Here is a 16,461-nt window from a genome sequence, read left to right as displayed (position 1 = left end):
TTTCCTGTGTATGTGAAGTTCTTCAGTGGGTCTTGTCATTGCCTCTGTTGGGTGAAAGCAAAGTGCACAGTGAGCAATTAGTGGGAACTTAAATGTGTGATTTTCAGGATCACCGACCATTTCTGCTCACCTTCAACAATTGGTGTCTCAATTTAAAAAATAAAAAACTTAAGGTATAGATGCTATTGTTGTATTCAGCATTTGTAATAAAACAACAAAAATAACCTTCTCCTTCTTCTTTCACATACAACACATGGCTGCTGGTAGCATCATTTGCTGGATGCCGTGCTGGGTGTCGCTGTTGCAGTGCCCCCTATAGGTTAGAGAAGGAATTTTTAATTTGTTCAGGGTGCTTGCGATGGCTCGTAGCTCACGACCTCTTTGCGAAGGACATTATGGGAACTTTAACATCAACCAACTAATGCTGGCAGACAGTGCGCCCAGTTTAACGTTAAACCGATGGAAGTTGCACACATTGAGGAATCATCAAACCTGTTGTTTCATATGCAGCATGTGGTTGCTGGTTGCATCATTTACTGGAAGCGTGGCTGTGCCACTGATGCAGTTGTCCTGTACCAGTAAGCTGGTACTCATTTTGCCGACCTCGGAAGGATGAAGGCCGAGTCATCCCACCTCGTGTTACTTCAATGTTAGGATGGGGCTTCAACTTAAGATCTTAAGCCAGCCACCTTAACCGTTAAGCCAACACCAGGTACTATACCTGCAACACACCAGGATGACAGTTTCCAGCTGGGTCAATATTCAAACTCAGCCTAGATGTTCTGGAGGTGAGTGTGCATACTTCTTGGCTATCCTGCCAACCCAAAAGGAACTTGTCGAATCCATTATAAAAGATGGTTGACAATTTTGGCACATCTTACCTTAAATGGATTATTGGCAGCAATGCTGCCTTTAGGCTGCAGTCTTCGTTTTTCCCACCAGAGGCTGGACCAAACCTTTCAAGATACTGGGAACTGTACATACCAGGGAAAGGACAGGTGATTGTGGGACTCAGAATGGTGGTACATTTTAGACAGCAGGTAGGGAAATCATGGCTTTACCAAATCACCTTCCAAGCTCTGTAAAACTAGTCAAACAAACAAAAGGACTGCGGTATATGGTTTTTTCCCCAAAAATAGTTCAACCATAGCTGTGTGTTGACAATTAGTTTGGGATTAATCAGAGCAAACGTGTGAGAATTTTTTTAAGTTCCCATCAAGACTTTTTCCAGTTAAAACGATTAGAACCATCACAGGCAAACCATCCCCACAGGGATTGTGGTGGTTTAAAAAGAAGGCCGACTGCCTTCTTCCTCAGGGGAACTTAGGATCATCACTAAATGGCATTTGTCAACACCGACACCCAAACATAAGGAAACATAAGTTACCCACAATTCACTTATTGCTAATACTGTACGTGTTGCTTAACAAAGTTTTCATCCCAAGATTTAATAGACATCAAATTGTAATGAGCCACACCTGGTGTTGGTTTAGTGGTTAGGGTGGTGACTTGGGATCCTAGGGTCCTGAGTTCAAGCCCCGTTGGCCGCTGAATTAATACACCAGGGGGTTGACTCAGCCTGTCATCCTTCCGAGGTCAGCGAAATGCGTACCAGTGTGTACTGGTAGAGGGGAACTGCATCAGCGACACAGGTCAGATCAGGTATGGGAGCATGTGCCAGAACAGCACGTCGCTGCGTCCACTTTCCGCCGGTACTCCAGGGGCCTCCGTCTGGCCATCCCCCAGGCAGATGCCAGGCCCATCCCCATCTCCTTGAGATGGTCAACCTGTTGCAACATGAGGCACGTGGTCGACCCACTGGCCTCCTCCACTCATGAGACTCCCTCGCTGAGAGAATCTGGTGAGCAGGATCAGAGTCAGGAAAACGAGCCACATGTCCATACAGCCGCAACTGACGCTCACGGACTATGCAGGTAACAAATCTCATCCGAGTCTCTCTCAGCAACCGCTCGTTGGACACAAAATCCGACCAGCGATAGCCAAGGATTCTCCGAAGAGACCTGGTACCAAAGGAATTAAGTCTCCGTCTCAGATCCTTGGTCAGAGTCCAAGTCTCGCACCCATAGAGCAAGACTGGAAGTACCAAGGACCTGAAGATTCGGACTTTCGTCCTCCCGCACAGGTACCGGCAGCGCCACACCCCATGATCCAGTGAATCCATGACTCCCCAGGCCCGACCCAGACGTCTATTGACCTCTGACTCGCAGCCAGCAGAGACATGAATATCACTGCCAAGGTAAGTGAATCTCTCCACGACCTCAACATCCTCACCACAAACAGACACAGACAGGACAGCAGCATCCAAGATGTCACCGAAAGCCTGTCACCTGAAGCGCGACACAGTCGCGCTTCCAAGAAATGATAGGTACCCGGCAGCTAAGTTGCCATACGCAAGAAGAAGAATATTGAAATGAGCCCAATAAGAAATGTAGATTGTTCAACAACATGTGCGACAAACTTATATCAATGGCAACAATAAAATGTTGAAAAGAAAGGAAAACCCAAACTCTGATGGGAAGTCGACAGTGCAAGATGAATGTGGTGCAGTTTAAATTCTGATCCAAGTATTCGGGGACTTCTTTATGTCGGGTTTGATGGAAGACAGGTGCAGGAACTTGTCGTGCCGCAACATGTGCAGGTCATTTGGGTTGTCCTCAAAGTAAGTCTATAAGGGGAAGAACGTCAGGGTGGTTGGTCACAATGGGACAGGCATTGTTTTGAAACAAAGGGACATCGGGTTGTGATGGGAGATCGGTCAAAGAAAGATTATTTTTCTTTTTGTCCACCTCCCAACTGAGCTATAACACAGATAAAACTTATCTGAGGCCAATTCATTGTTCGCATTCACATTCTTAGGCTTCACAACATTGTCACACTTCAACCCGTGTGCAGTCGGAGTCAGGAAGGGACACTTTGTACCTTATATTGTTCGGAATTAATCAGCTGCTGCTTGGTCACCTTCAGACGAGCTTCTTTGATTGCCTGCTTGGTGACAGCCCACATGGCATCCTGAAAGGTGATGGGGGCGGTCGCTGTTAAAAGGGTCAGAGTAGCGGATATTTCCAAACTGTCCAGGGACACAAAAGCCAACAAATGAAGGACTGATTCTTTGACCAACTATTATGGAAGCATTTCAGGAAACACAAAAACATCAGGTGGAAATGTCTTAACAGTGGAAGAAAACTTAAAGCACCAATCAGGGACAGACTTCTTTCTGCCCTGTGGATTCATGATTGGCTGTGAAATGCCACATCAGCATTTAAAAGTGTTGGGTCTGTTTTTAAAAATAATTAATTTTTGAATAATCGCACTTTAAATTCAAGTATTTTGAACATATTTTTGTTATATATAAATCATAGTACATAGGAGCAGAATTCTTGTCTGATAAATGGAATGGGAACACATTTAAGTCACAAAATGACTACCGGTTGGCCATCTTGGATCTGATCTCAGAAAACAAAATGGCGTGCATATGTAAGCCATCATTCATTGTGTGTGTGTGCCAAGTTTGAACAACATCAGTAAATGCATGTCTGAGAAATGGTTGAGGACGTGTTTAACATCGGGGTTTTGACAACTAAAATTGCCGCCAGTTGGCCATCTTTTATCGCATCGCGAAACAAAATGATGTTCTTGCGTATACCATCATGCATTGTCTTTTTGCTAAGTTTGAACAAAATCCGTCCAAGATATGGCTGCGGACGGATGCATACACAGACACACAGACGGATGAGACCCAACCCATAATAAGCCCCCCGTTTCGGACCAAGTCCAACGTGGGCTAAAACAAAAATAATCGACTTGTTCGATGCGTGGGCAAGAGGGGAAAGTGCGGCATCTGTAGGCCACCATTACGGGATCAATGAATCGATTGTGCGGTAAACCGAGTGGACTGGTGATACAGGAGAAACCATTGCAGATTTACCAATGCTTTCATGAGTCACCCGGGATTGAAGGCTCCGGTTCAACCATGGCAGCACATGATGCTGTGAAAATCTACCCACGGCAGCTCATGGAACGAATTGAGGGGAAGGCTCTGGATCAAGGTGGCTTCGGATCATCTTTACCCTTTTATGTGCCATTGCAGCAGGTGACTTCATTGTGCTCCCAATGATTCGGTGATCCCAAAGGTGATCTTGAGGGGGAATGAATGATTCGGTTCTGTTCACCAGGCAGTGTCGACACACACACACACACACACACACACACACACACACACACACACACACACACACACACACACACACACACACACACACACACACACACACACACAAGGCCTCGTGTCGCCTTCATAGGTCATTTCAAAAGTTGTACTTGTGCATTCCAAATTATAGACAGCTCAAAGGTAAGTACTGTATTCATCTTAGTGGTTTCAGGTAGAAATTCGGATTTTTTCCTTTGCATCACCACAGCTTACCGCTTTATTGACTTGATTATTGTGATGATGATTTAAACTTGCCTGGAGATTGTTACAATCAATGTTAGAATCGGTATTCAGTACTCCATTTTGGTAATTACAAGAAATCTATAATTTTTGTCGAAGGAATGTGCAAATGTCTGCATCTCTTTTTATTTATCATGCCACGTAGAATTGTTTCCAAACGATTCATGCCAGAGCTGGTCGTAGCGTGTTAAAGTTTTTGTGAATTTTATCATAATAGTGGGGCAACTTAGCTAAATATAACATAACAATTGTGAATTTTGTGAGGAAAGCACCAAATTTGGCACACTAGTAGCCGAACATATTGTGACATCCACGGGACTTGAACAGTCCCGCCAACGTATAATGAGCCGAAACGATGGAGGCGGTTTATTTATTTATAATCCAAAGATGGCGGTTCTAATCGCTCTACCGCAAACGGGACAAGGAAGGTGGCACGAGTCACTTTTCACTGAGTTGATAACGTTAATTTTCTCTAACCAGAAATAACAAGACTCGGCAAGAAGAGGGATCCGGGGCGATTCGACGGGATGGTGTGGGATCGGGCGTGGGGAAAAACACAGACAATTCCAATGAATATACAAATCTCAAACCCTCTAAGGCACCAGGTACACACACACACACACACACACACACACACACACACACACACACACACACACACACACACACACACACACACACACACACACACACACGTAGCTATTCCTGGTGGTCAGGCTGGACCGTGGTGTAGACGCAATAGTCCCTGGATTGGCATCGGACGAGCTGTCCTTGCTCTCGTCAGGGGGGCAGGAGAAACCGTGGTGCTGTCGACCTCCTGGTCTTCGCCCAAGTACGCTCACAGCCGCCAGGGAACCAGTTCTGGCGCCAAATTGCGAGCAGGAGAGGGAGGCAGGTCCGGCCGCCGTTCGACCCCGTACTCCGAGCGAGCAGAACCCCAGAGCCAACCAAGGTGAGGCACGAGGCTCAGCAAGGCTACAAGACACGAATAAACCAGGGCCGAATCAGCGCAACAACAAGCACGCTCCCAGCACAACAACCTCCACCAAAACAGTGTTTCGGTACCGATCTTCTTCCTCTTCACCTTTTCCCCGAACAGAGCCTTTTTATCCTCCCGTCCTCGTCACTTCCAATCGAGCCGTTTTATTGGCCCTGCGCCGTCGCCTTCCGCCAATCGTGATCACGGGGCGGAGCCATCCACAGCACTGTCCTGTGACATCACGGCAAGCCTCCAGGGACTACTAAAAGGGGTTTACGCAGACACACTTACCCTATCCAATTACGTGACAATTATCATTTCCCCCTTGAAGAAATGGACATTTACTAGACAACTTATCACCACTGAATTGCTACTTATTACATCGAGATCCTGTTACACTCGAACAGCATGGCATACCTAATTAAACATCCTAATTACCCTTTGAATGCATACCCCCCCTCAAACGTAACACTGCCCCCTCCTCTGGTACCGCAGCTCCTGCAAGGTATATCACAGGCGCTACCGTACCAGCCTTAACACTTACTGACTCACACCTAATTAACCTAACGAAATAAAGTAGGAGGGGCAATGGGCAGCGAGTCGCAGCTAACTTACCTATCCTGCTTAATGTACAAGCAGGATGCTTAATTACCCCCTTATGGCCTTATCCTCCCCTAAACAATCATTCATTTTTTTTTTTTTTTAATCACATGAGAGCACTGAGCGAAGTTGCACTCCATCCTCTGGATCATCGCTCTTGCCCAGCACTCTTCCAGTGATCTGGGGAGGGGAAACAAAAGGTTCCACAAAAACACAACACTTATACTTTACATTCCTACTCTAAGCCTTAACGACACTATTCACAGGATATTTACACTTGACCGCCTCCCCCAGTGGATGCTAATAGGCCCAGCGTTACCTGGGGAGCCAATTTTCAAATTTGCTTGCCCCAAAATTATGCGGACCTCATGCCCTTGCTGCACATGTCAAGTTGTGCGCGATCGAGTGAGACTCACACATCTTCACAACACTCACACCATGGTCATCATCACATTTCTAGGTCATGGTCCCCATTTTAATGATGCAGGCTGAATCCCGTCATGGCCGTGGGGTGGGTTACCACAAGATGATGGGGGCATCTCAGGTGCAACCATTCCCACAGGTAAGCTTTAGTCCAACCCAGACGTTTCTCCGCCCCGCTCCCTTTGATTCCCACCCCCCTGGTAGCCATCAGCTCTCATCCCGTACAACACACTGGAAGGGGTCTCACTGGCTCCTCTGGCCTTCCTGGGTCGCCAAGGTCCTACCCGCCTTGGTCGCCCAACCAGACCCTCTCCCAGTTGCCTCCAGACACTGTCACCATTAGCCACCAGGGGTGAATCTCCTTGAAGGGGGTCGCAATTCCCGCTCACCGTGAGCTTCAGCAATCCCTGTGGACAAGCACATCATCCCCACCCACAAAACCCACATGACTCCCCCACCCCATCGGCCTTACATGTGACACCTGCATTTCTAACACTTCACCGACCATGACCTTCCCTGTTACCACACCATGTCCAATAAAAAATCAATGTGTGCACCATACATTTCACTTCTTAACTTGAAACAACTCACACAGCACTTTTCCTCACCCGATCCACGCACCAGCCATTGGACAGCCACTCGTGCCCGCTTTGTTACCAATTACCCATTGTCCCTATTGTCACTCTGAAACCCAGCTGAACTTACAAACCATGCCAATTTTCCCACAATTCACTATTTACACCAAAGGAGGCATTTCGCCACAATCTCAGCAGCCGAGCATGGCCCGAAATGCTCAGCCCGATCTAGTTTCCCCGACCCCCGACAGTAATTTCCGGACTCGACCTATGTAAGGGCACCTCGGATAGACCTGGTGGTTCAGCAGGAGGATTCATCCTCTCCGGGCTTGAAAGTCTATTGGAGGGTCTCTCCATCGCAGGGTACCGGCAATATCATTGCATGTGTCCTCTTCGCCCGCACCGGAAACAACTCCCCATAAAAGGCCCCCGTGAGTATCGGTGTAATGTCTCTTCCGGTTCCGGACCCCCTCGGCCATAATCGAATTGTTCTATTGGCTGGGCTGGACCCCGCCGCTTTGGCGCACCAACTACCGAATTACCCCTTATCAAGCTTGACAGTTTCTGGCAAATTTCCTGAAACATTTGGGTAATGCCAATTTCTCCCAGCCCCCCTCCCTGATCCTGAATCTCCGCCTGTCGGATCGTCACCGATGGCCTCTCGGGCACCCGATCCGGCCGACTCCACGAGGCCAGCCTGGCCGCGCACTCGGCCGCTCGGTGCACGGTGGGTGGATCCTGTAGCTCCACCAGCGCTCGGACCTCAGGGTCAGGAAGAGCAGCTAAAAATTTCTCTAGTGCCAGTCTGTCCCATGCCTCCACTGTAAGGTCCCGATACGCGATCCTGACTGATTGGTAAATGTCCTGTGCCAGCTCCTGCACTGTCTCGCCCGGCTTTAATCTGCGGTGCTGGAGCTGAGCCCGCACCAGATCACAGTTCGCTGCGAACCCAAACCGACGGCTCAACGCCTCGCAAATGTGGGAGCTGGTCAACATCCCCTCCGCGATCACGTTTAACACATCTGCGGCTGGTCCCCGCAACGTTGCCACCAAATTCCCTGTACGTTCCCGCTCATTCCACCCGTTTAGTTGGGAAATACACTCAAATTGCGTCAAAAGCTTCAAGGCTCCCTGACCCATCAAAATTTACCAGGGGGATCACTTTTCCGGTGGCCCGCTTCCCAGTTTCGCCTTTGTCCGAATCCAGCCCAGGGATCAAACACCCTTGTGGCTGCGTATCCAATTTCGGAGCCCACTGTGGCCAAAGATGTTTTGTGGTGAGGGTCTCATGGGTCAATTTTGCCTCCTGTTCCAAACGTTGAATGGACCGATTCACCTCTTCCCGCAGGATCTTCTGGGCCCGCACAACCTCCTCCAAGGCTCCGTCGCGAGTTTGTAGCTGCTCCTCAACCAACCCGGACACTCTACTTACAAAAGACGGCTCTACCAGGCCTTTATCCAAGACTTCATCTTGGCTCATAATTTTATCTTGTTCGTCCAAACGAGCCTCCAATCCTTTTACCTCCTCCGCCAAATTCATCCATTGCTTCCTCAGCTCTCCCCATTCTTCTACTTACAGCTGCATACGAGCATCCACACAGGCACGATGACGTTCCAGGCTTTCATCCACTTTATCAACCCGAATGTTCGTTGCATCAATTTTATCTACCAATTTTTTCCGTATATTTTCCCCCTCCAATGTAATTTCTGCCTTTGTTTCCTCCAATCTATCCTCGAATTTACTTTGTATTTCTCCCAATTTAACATCCACACACTCCTGCATCTCAGTTTTCATTTTCTCCATCTTTTCCCCCAATTCATCCCTCATTAAATCAATCCGTGCACCCAACTGTACCCCCATTACCCCCAATTGATCTGTCATTTCTGCCCTCTGTGCCACGAATTGATTTGCCATTTGTACCGTCATGTCCCCTATTAAACGTTCCAACATTGACTGGATCGACATCGCACCGGTTTCCGGCGCTGCCAGCTCCATTACGGGCGATGAAGCACGGTCCACGCTCGGAATAGGGGAGGTTCCAACCCTACCCCCGTCTCTCCCCTCTTCCCCCGACTCGCTGCCAGACACGTGGCCTTCCTCCTCAAACATCTACACATCCGCCATGGTGCAGAAGTCCCGTTTGCCGCCAATTAAATTTAATTTGAAAAATCCCGCCAAAATTTCCCCGCGCTCGCGCACTTTTCTGTAGTAATTTTAGATTCCAATTCGTGGCGAGATTTTAATCCTGGCATATAATTTAGAGGGGTTCGAACATCCAACACCCTGACACCAATGTGACGTCCACGGGACTTGAACAGTCCCGCCAACGTAGAATGAGCCGAAACGATGGAGGCGGTTTATTTATTTATAACCCAAACATGGCGGTTCTAATCGCTCTACCGCAAACGGGACAAGGAAGGTGGCACGAGTCACTTTTCACTGAGTTGATAACGTTTATTTTCTCTAACCAGAAATAACAAGACTCGGCAAGAAGAGGGATCCGGGGGGATTCGACGGGATGGTGTGGGATCGGGCGTGGGGAAAAACACAGACAATTGCAATGAATATACAAATCTCAAACCCTCTAAGGCGCCAGGTACACACACACACACACACACACACACACACACACACACACACACACACACACACACACGCACACACGCACACACACACACACACGCACACACACACACACGCACACACACACAAAACGTAGCTATTCCTGGTGGTCAGGCTGGACCGTGGTGTGGACGCAACAGTCCCTGGATTGGCGTCGGACGAGCTGGCCTTGCTCTTGTCAGGGGGGCAGGAGAAACTGTGGTGCTGTCGACCTCCTGGTCTTGGCCCAAGTCCGCTCACAGCCGCCAGGGAACCAGTTCTGGCGCCAAATTGCGAGCAGGAGAGGGAGGCAGGTCCGCCCGCCGTTCGACCCCGTACTCTGAGCGAGCAGAACCCCAGAGCCAACCAAGGTGAGGCACGAGGCTCAGCAAGGCTACAAGACACGATCAAACCAGGGCCGAATCAGCGCAACAACAAGCAAGCTCCCAGCACAACAGCCTCCACCAAAACAGTTTTTCGGTACCGATCTTCTTCCTCTTCACCTTTTCCCCGAACAGAGCCTTTTTATCCTCCCGTCCTCGTCACTTCCAATCGAGCCGTTTTATTGGCCCTGCGCCGTCGCCTTCCGCCAATCGTGATCACGGGGCGGAGCCATCCGCAGCACTGTCCTGTGACGTCACGGCCAGCCTCCAGGGACTACTAAAAGGGGTTTACGCAGACACACTTACCCTATCCCGTGTCCCTATCTAATTACGTGACAATTATCATTTCCCCCTTGAAGAAATGGACATTTACTAGACAACTTATCACCACTGAATTGCTACTTATTATTGCTGGATAATTGCTGAATCCTGTTACACTCGAACAGCATTGCATACCTAATTAAACATCCTAATTACCCTTTGAATGCATACCCCCCCTCAAACGTAACAATATTATGAACAGATTTGGATATTGGGCCATCTCAAATTCAGCCGCTGATGGCTGTGGCAGCCATTTTCCACGGCCATCAAAAATTTTGAGATGGCCCAATATCCAAATCTGTTTATAATATGTTAGGCTACTAGTGTGCCAAATTTGGTGCTTTCCTCACAAAATGCACAATTGTTATGCTAAGTTGCCCCACTATAAGGACTTTGACTTTAGAAGAGGGGAAGGGGTAATCCTGGAGTTCCCAACAGAGTACCTCTTTTTCTGGAACTAATTTCCTGTCTTCAGAGAGCTGATATCCTCCGATTACGTTTCCCTGGACGATTCGTGAACCTCTGATCAATAACAAGGTGAGGAAGTGTTGATATTATTTGGACATAAGCACCATGACTTCTTCATCTCTTTACTCAATGGGAGACGACAAAAGACAGTTTCAGTGTGAGACATTTGGTGTTGGTGTCATGATAGAAGTTTCATACAGTGGCGAACTCTAGCATGCGTTGTTTTAGTAACACCTATTATGAGTTAGAGAAAGTGGGTGAAACACTGTTTGTCAAGTCTGATTGATTTATATACTCATATGTGACAGTAGCTGTGCCTGATAGAATGATGCTGGTAGCACTTACCTTGAGCTGCATAATCTGGGTTTGATTCCCTACGCCAACTCTAACCGACCGGACTGATGCGTCCAAGGCAAGTGTGCCACCTCTCGGATGGACATCACGCAGTGCGTCTCGTCTGTTTGCCTTAGCTGGACATCAAAGATCCCACAGTGTCTTTCGCATGATAACATCATGTGCATGCATGCAATCCATATGAGAGAACACCCCAAAGAACAAGACCCTTGTTCTGCATCTTGTGACACCATCCCTTTTTGTGTGACTGCATTTGAGGTGTGTATTGTATAGGAATAGGTGAATTGTTTCATCATTTAGCCCACCTTCCGAACTTGAGTATGCCATGCTGAAAGAACCAATAACCAATGTTTTTTTGTGCATGGTACTGAGGATGAGAATTCTTTCAAAGGTCAAATTTATGACCAGAGTGTACACAATGGAGTACTATTGCTGACTGTGTTGGCACTCTGCCTCGCAATGTTGCCCCACTGTGCTCTTTCAATCGTTGTTTAGAAATTCCTCCCAGTTTACAGTTTCGGTTTAAATGGCTTTCCGTAGTCCTTATTTACAGGACAGCAAACCACGGCAGCCTAGATTTGTCGCCACTTGAAATCCCAACTTTTAATTTGGTAATGATGCTGTGAATTGTGTACTGAGCTGAGTAAGTTAAATATCTGCCAATTTTCAGGAGGATAGGACTTGATTTGACGTCGCAAAACGGGAACAAAATTCGGCGTTTCTCTCTTATTGTATAGATAACCATGCGGGAGCCTTTTTCTGGTCTGCCAATCTTAGATTTCAGGATTGGATTTGAGGTCACGTATCATGACCAGGCAATCGTGCTGCAAATGGAGATCAGACAAATCGTTTGGAATCCCACAGTAAGCGTGAGTGAGATCGGAATGTCTGGCCTTTGGAACATGCTGCAACATTCCTTTTAGTCTTACATTATTCACATTCGAGAGTTGGAACGAATCACACCTTTGTCTCATTTTTCATGACGCTCTGTGGTTCCACCAATCAGGTAATCCCGTCCTCTCTTTCTCTCAACCAATCAACGTTGAGGACATTGCATTGTGACGTGACAAAGGAGAGTTTGGTGCTTCTTCTTCATCTGCTTGCGGGTTTTATCCTGAGGGCGTGCAAGTCGAAAAGCTTTAATCATATCTATTTTATTGAAATGCATATTTAAATTCTGTTGTACGAATCAAATGTTTGTTTAACGGCCACAATTATTCCCATGTTATTGTGAGGTTGGCTGGGGAAAGCTTGGACAAAGTCTTTCACGAACTGGCTGGCCAGGTCTAATGTTTGATTAAGGTTAAGGCAGGAATTTGATTTGTAATTTGTTCGGGGTTCCGCCGATAGCTCACCTACCCTTCGTGGCGAACATCGTGGGATCTTTAAAGGTCCCATGACACCCAAAAGTACTGAAATTGCATATATACGAGTATATGTCCTATAGGAGTTTTTCATCGTGATTTCATATCTGACAATGTTTTTTCACAATACTCGTTCTGTAAAATGTAAAATAAAAAAAACAAACTTCTTCGGGAACACCCCTAAAAATTCTGCCGAAATCTACTGAAAGGGGCGTAACCCACATGACGTCATCTCCAGAACGACAAACGCTGCACGTAAATTACTCGGGTTGGTGGTCTCCGTGATTGTATTGGCTTCCTGTGTGTTTTCACATTCGATTGATCGACTCAAACGCTTCGTTCATTTCTGCTTTAAAAAAAAATCAAACATTTGGTTTTGAATAATGGATGGCATGGACTTTGATTTGTCTGGTAGCGACGGTGAGTGCGAGAGAAATGAAGGATTTTGGTCTGAATCAGATGGAGAACTGTAGGATAACGAGGTCGCGGGAGGTGAAGTTCAGGCAGCTGGAAATGGAGTACGGCCTTACCAGTTCGAGCCCGAAGCAGGACAAGCAGAGGAAACTGGCGATAAAATTCCCGGCGTTCATTATGATCGGGAGGACATCGAAGGAAGACTTGGCAATAACATCTCGTTAGACTAAATCCTATTCGTAATTCAATAATGTAAATTCGACTTGCGTACTGCTCGATATCAGAAATATTTTAGTGAGGTGACATGACCAGCCCAGCCCAGCAGACATGTTGCTCCACGGCGAATGAATCGCAAGCAAGGCCAGCCCATGTCATCGGCCGTATCTCTTCACGCATAAAACGAAGCAATCTCGTTGTCCGGATACGATGAAAACTTGTGTGCAGAACACACCCTGCGACACAAGTGTCTAGAGTAGTCCGATAAATCTGACGTTCTGTTGTATTTTTATTTAATTTATTCCTACCATCGTCATGTAGCGCCAGTAGAAAACAATGAAGAAAATAGAATAATAAAAGAAAGCTACAGCACGTCAGATTTATCGGACTAGTCGGACGGACGATGGATTTATCGGACTAGTTTAGACTCTAGAGTTGAAAAGTAACTTGTATTAGCATGCACACAATGTATAAGTAAATGCGTAAGAGTCCCGAGGCTATGAGGCCGTGTAATAGGACAGATAAATTTGTCTATCATAGTTGTGCCAACATATTTTTCCCTGTTCATTTATTACAGCATTTTGGCTAAATGTTATATTCAATAAGCTGCAAAATGTGGGTGCAGGTTTTTCACATTGTTTGATTTTAAAATTATCTCCTTGCGCCTTGAAATGATGCAATATTAATATTTAGTATTTTACTTGTATGTCCCTGTAAGTTTCTTTTTTAATGGAAAGGTTCTACAGTCACATTTTATATTTTGTGGACATGGTACAGCCTTTTATTGTGCATACATGTATTGGATTGGTACACGACTACGACAAGGTAGTAAAGGGATAAATAATTGCCTCATGATTGTTGTGCATACACGGCTCAGAAGCAGAATTTCTTTTCTGCGAAACAATCACAGGAATTAAGACGATCAGTGAGATAGCAAACACATGCGCACAATGCATTTGTACGTACTTTATACGGCGCGCGACATCGAGTCAATCCACTCTGTGCGAGTCGCGTTCTGGAGATGACGTCAACGGTCACGTGATCTGTGGTTCGCTGAAGTCAACTTTTTTTTAGGGGCGGGGCATAGCAAGTTGTGAAAAGCACGAGAAATGTTCGAAATATTGGTCTAAATATCCCATTGTTGATTTAAAAAAAAAGAAACATGGGTAATTTCTTCACTGGGAAGGTCAAGTTACTATATAAATAACCAGAAAGTTTTGAGTGTCATGGGACCTTTAAAGTTCACTAACTAATGATGGCAGACTGGATACCAGTTTAATATCCATCCGAGAAATGACACACATTGATAAATCACCCTGCCTGTGAAACCGGGATGACAGCTGGGTCCGGGATTCGTATTCAGGATAGACAGCTTAGAGGAGATTGTACATAGTTCATGGCCATCCTGCCAGCCCCCATGTTGGTATTTTCATCATGCCATTTTCATTGAATGCATTTGACCGATTAATTTGTGGTTAGAATAATTCTGGTGAAAAATATAATTTGGATGATATAGATGCTGGATTCAGGATTGGAGGAAGTTGGAAGAACAACCTAAGGTGTGCTGATGATACCACTCTGTTGGTAGAAAGTAAAGAGGACTTGTGGAAACTGTTGCAGGCAGTGAAGAAGAAGAGTAAAAAGGCGGGTCTTTATTTAAACCTCAAAAATATTAAAATCTTGTCAACTGAGAAGATCAACGTATTCAGAAAGATTCGGGATGTTTGGAGACGTCTGATGATTAATGTCACCAGAAATCGGCCACGACTTAACGGAACCGGATAACTGGTTAAAATAGTACCGGTAGGTATGTGAACCCGCGACTGTTAGCCGATACACCGCCCATGTGTAACTAAGTCAAATTCTCTCCAAATTTCCCTCTGGCGAGTATTAACCAATACCATTAAACCTTAGGAATATGGTTATGCATCAAATTACGGTCACAATTTGTCAGTAATGGTGTCGGTGGCAATATCACACATGAAACCATGGCTGGGAGAGGAATCAAGATATGTTCTAAACAATCCATATATTGTCCACATATCATGTCATGGCTAGAAAAATCGGAGAGGTAATGGGATTCATCATTCATGCGTAAAGACTCGTGTGGGCAGTTTTGTTTAGTAAAGATCGTTGCAGCTTCCCTCGAGGCCTAGCAAGTCGAGACAGCTCTGATGCGTTCGTCTGAGGGAGACGCGATAAGTAAAGAATGCCTTAAGCACGTTGCGTTTCCTTAAAACTTCTTTGAGTTGAATAGCGACTGTTTAAAAATGTAACTGTACGTTGGACAGAATTGAGTGAATCGTTTGTGATTATAATAATAATATTTACATCCGGAATGTGGGCCCCATGAAAGCCATGATAACCTATTATACACCTCAACACGGACTTCACCCATGGCACAAATCCCCTTTGGGGAGGGGGCAAGTTAAATCACTACAACCTCTGTCGTGTGACCCTTCGTCCTCCTGTCAAGTTTGGTTGCGATTGAATATGTAACGACTGAATGTATTGCTGTCAAAAAAAACAGTCAGACAGCAAAAAAAAAAAACAGTCAGACAGTCAGTCATACACCAAATTGTGTATTTTAGTAAGATTTATGAAATCATTTGATTTAAAGTGTGATCTGTAATGTTCATTTTTTTGTGTTTTCCTATTACATTAAAAGCCTCGGCATGAATGTAAATCAGCTCTGTGGGAGTGGATCCTCACTGTACACTACAGTAGATGTATATGCCATATAGTGTATTCATCCAAAGTTTATTCACATTATGCAGCATTATTTTTTACTGATTTTATTACTAATTTGTTACACATTATTCATGTTTATTTATATTAGGCTATATGTACTATAATATGACAGTATCAATTGTATTATAATGATACAATCAACAGGTGTTATATACAGGTGGAATAATGGAATAGGCTGTGCCAGGGACGTACCTAGAGTATTTGGCACCCAGGCAGATCCTTCCTTTGGCACCCCCCCCCCCCACCATACCTCCTCCCATTAACCACCACTTCCACCACCTCCCGCTTTGTAATGTAATGTTGTGTTCCTGCTCCGTGTTTTGTGAATTACCATATGCTCTTCGACTCAAACGGGATTGTGTGAGAGCTAACAATAAAGCAATTATCTTACTCACTCCCTCTTGTTCGGGAAACCTGGTCTCAATATTATTTTGGTGAGTGTCACGACTAAATTAACTTTATTACTGACTTACTTTCTTTATTATTCGGTAAATAATAATATTATAATGTCACTTGCAACTAAAACCATCGTTATATCATTGT

The 16,461-nt window shown here is 45.7% G+C and overlaps 1 protein-coding gene across 6 annotated transcripts; it reads right to left on the bottom strand.

Moving 5' to 3' along the window:
• Positions 1-88: 88 nt before the first annotated feature.
• Positions 89-9,720, bottom strand: LOC147015565 (putative ATP-dependent RNA helicase DDX56). Of its 6 annotated transcripts, none has more exons than XR_015050374.1 (4): positions 3,947-4,228; positions 2,941-3,030; positions 882-2,686; positions 89-721 (listed from the first exon to the last, which is right to left on the bottom strand). XR_015050374.1 is itself a non-coding variant. In XM_085850436.1 (4 exons), the coding sequence occupies exons 1-3, from the start codon at positions 4,119-4,121 to the stop codon at positions 2,570-2,572; spliced, it is 240 nt and encodes a 79-aa protein (XP_085706562.1). In that variant the 5' UTR covers positions 4,122-4,201; the 3' UTR covers positions 89-974; positions 2,529-2,569. The 6 variants fall into 6 exon arrangements, 2 of the variants coding, with proteins under 2 accessions (XP_085706562.1, XP_085706561.1); XM_085850436.1 differs by having other exon boundaries at positions 89-974; positions 2,529-2,686; positions 4,089-4,201; XR_015050372.1 differs by lacking the exon at positions 3,947-4,228 and adding an exon at positions 9,017-9,720 and having other exon boundaries at positions 89-2,686.
• Positions 9,721-16,461: the final 6,741 nt, after the last annotated feature.

The sequence above is a fragment of the Eptatretus burgeri genome, chromosome 12 (genome assembly GCF_056783735.1).
Source record: "Eptatretus burgeri isolate ZD-2024b chromosome 12, Ebu_testis_v1, whole genome shotgun sequence".
Taxonomy (NCBI): domain Eukaryota; kingdom Metazoa; phylum Chordata; class Myxini; order Myxiniformes; family Myxinidae; genus Eptatretus; species Eptatretus burgeri.
Note: the sequence above shows the minus strand (reverse complement) of the source record. Positions and strands in the feature narration are given on the sequence as shown.

Bases quoted from the DNA above. Each gene is read 5' to 3' on its own strand.
- LOC147015565 (XM_085850435.1), bottom strand. From the start codon at position 4,121: ATGAAGTCACCTGCTGCAATGGCACATAAAAGG. The intron at 3,031-4,088 runs GTAAAGATGATC...ATCACCTTTCAG, and splicing joins CTGCAATGGCACATAAAAGG to GATGCCATGTGGGCTGTCAC. The intron at 2,687-2,940 runs GTACAAAGTGTC...TTCCCCTTATAG, and splicing joins TTAATTCCGAACAATATAAG to ACTTACTTTGAGGACAACCC.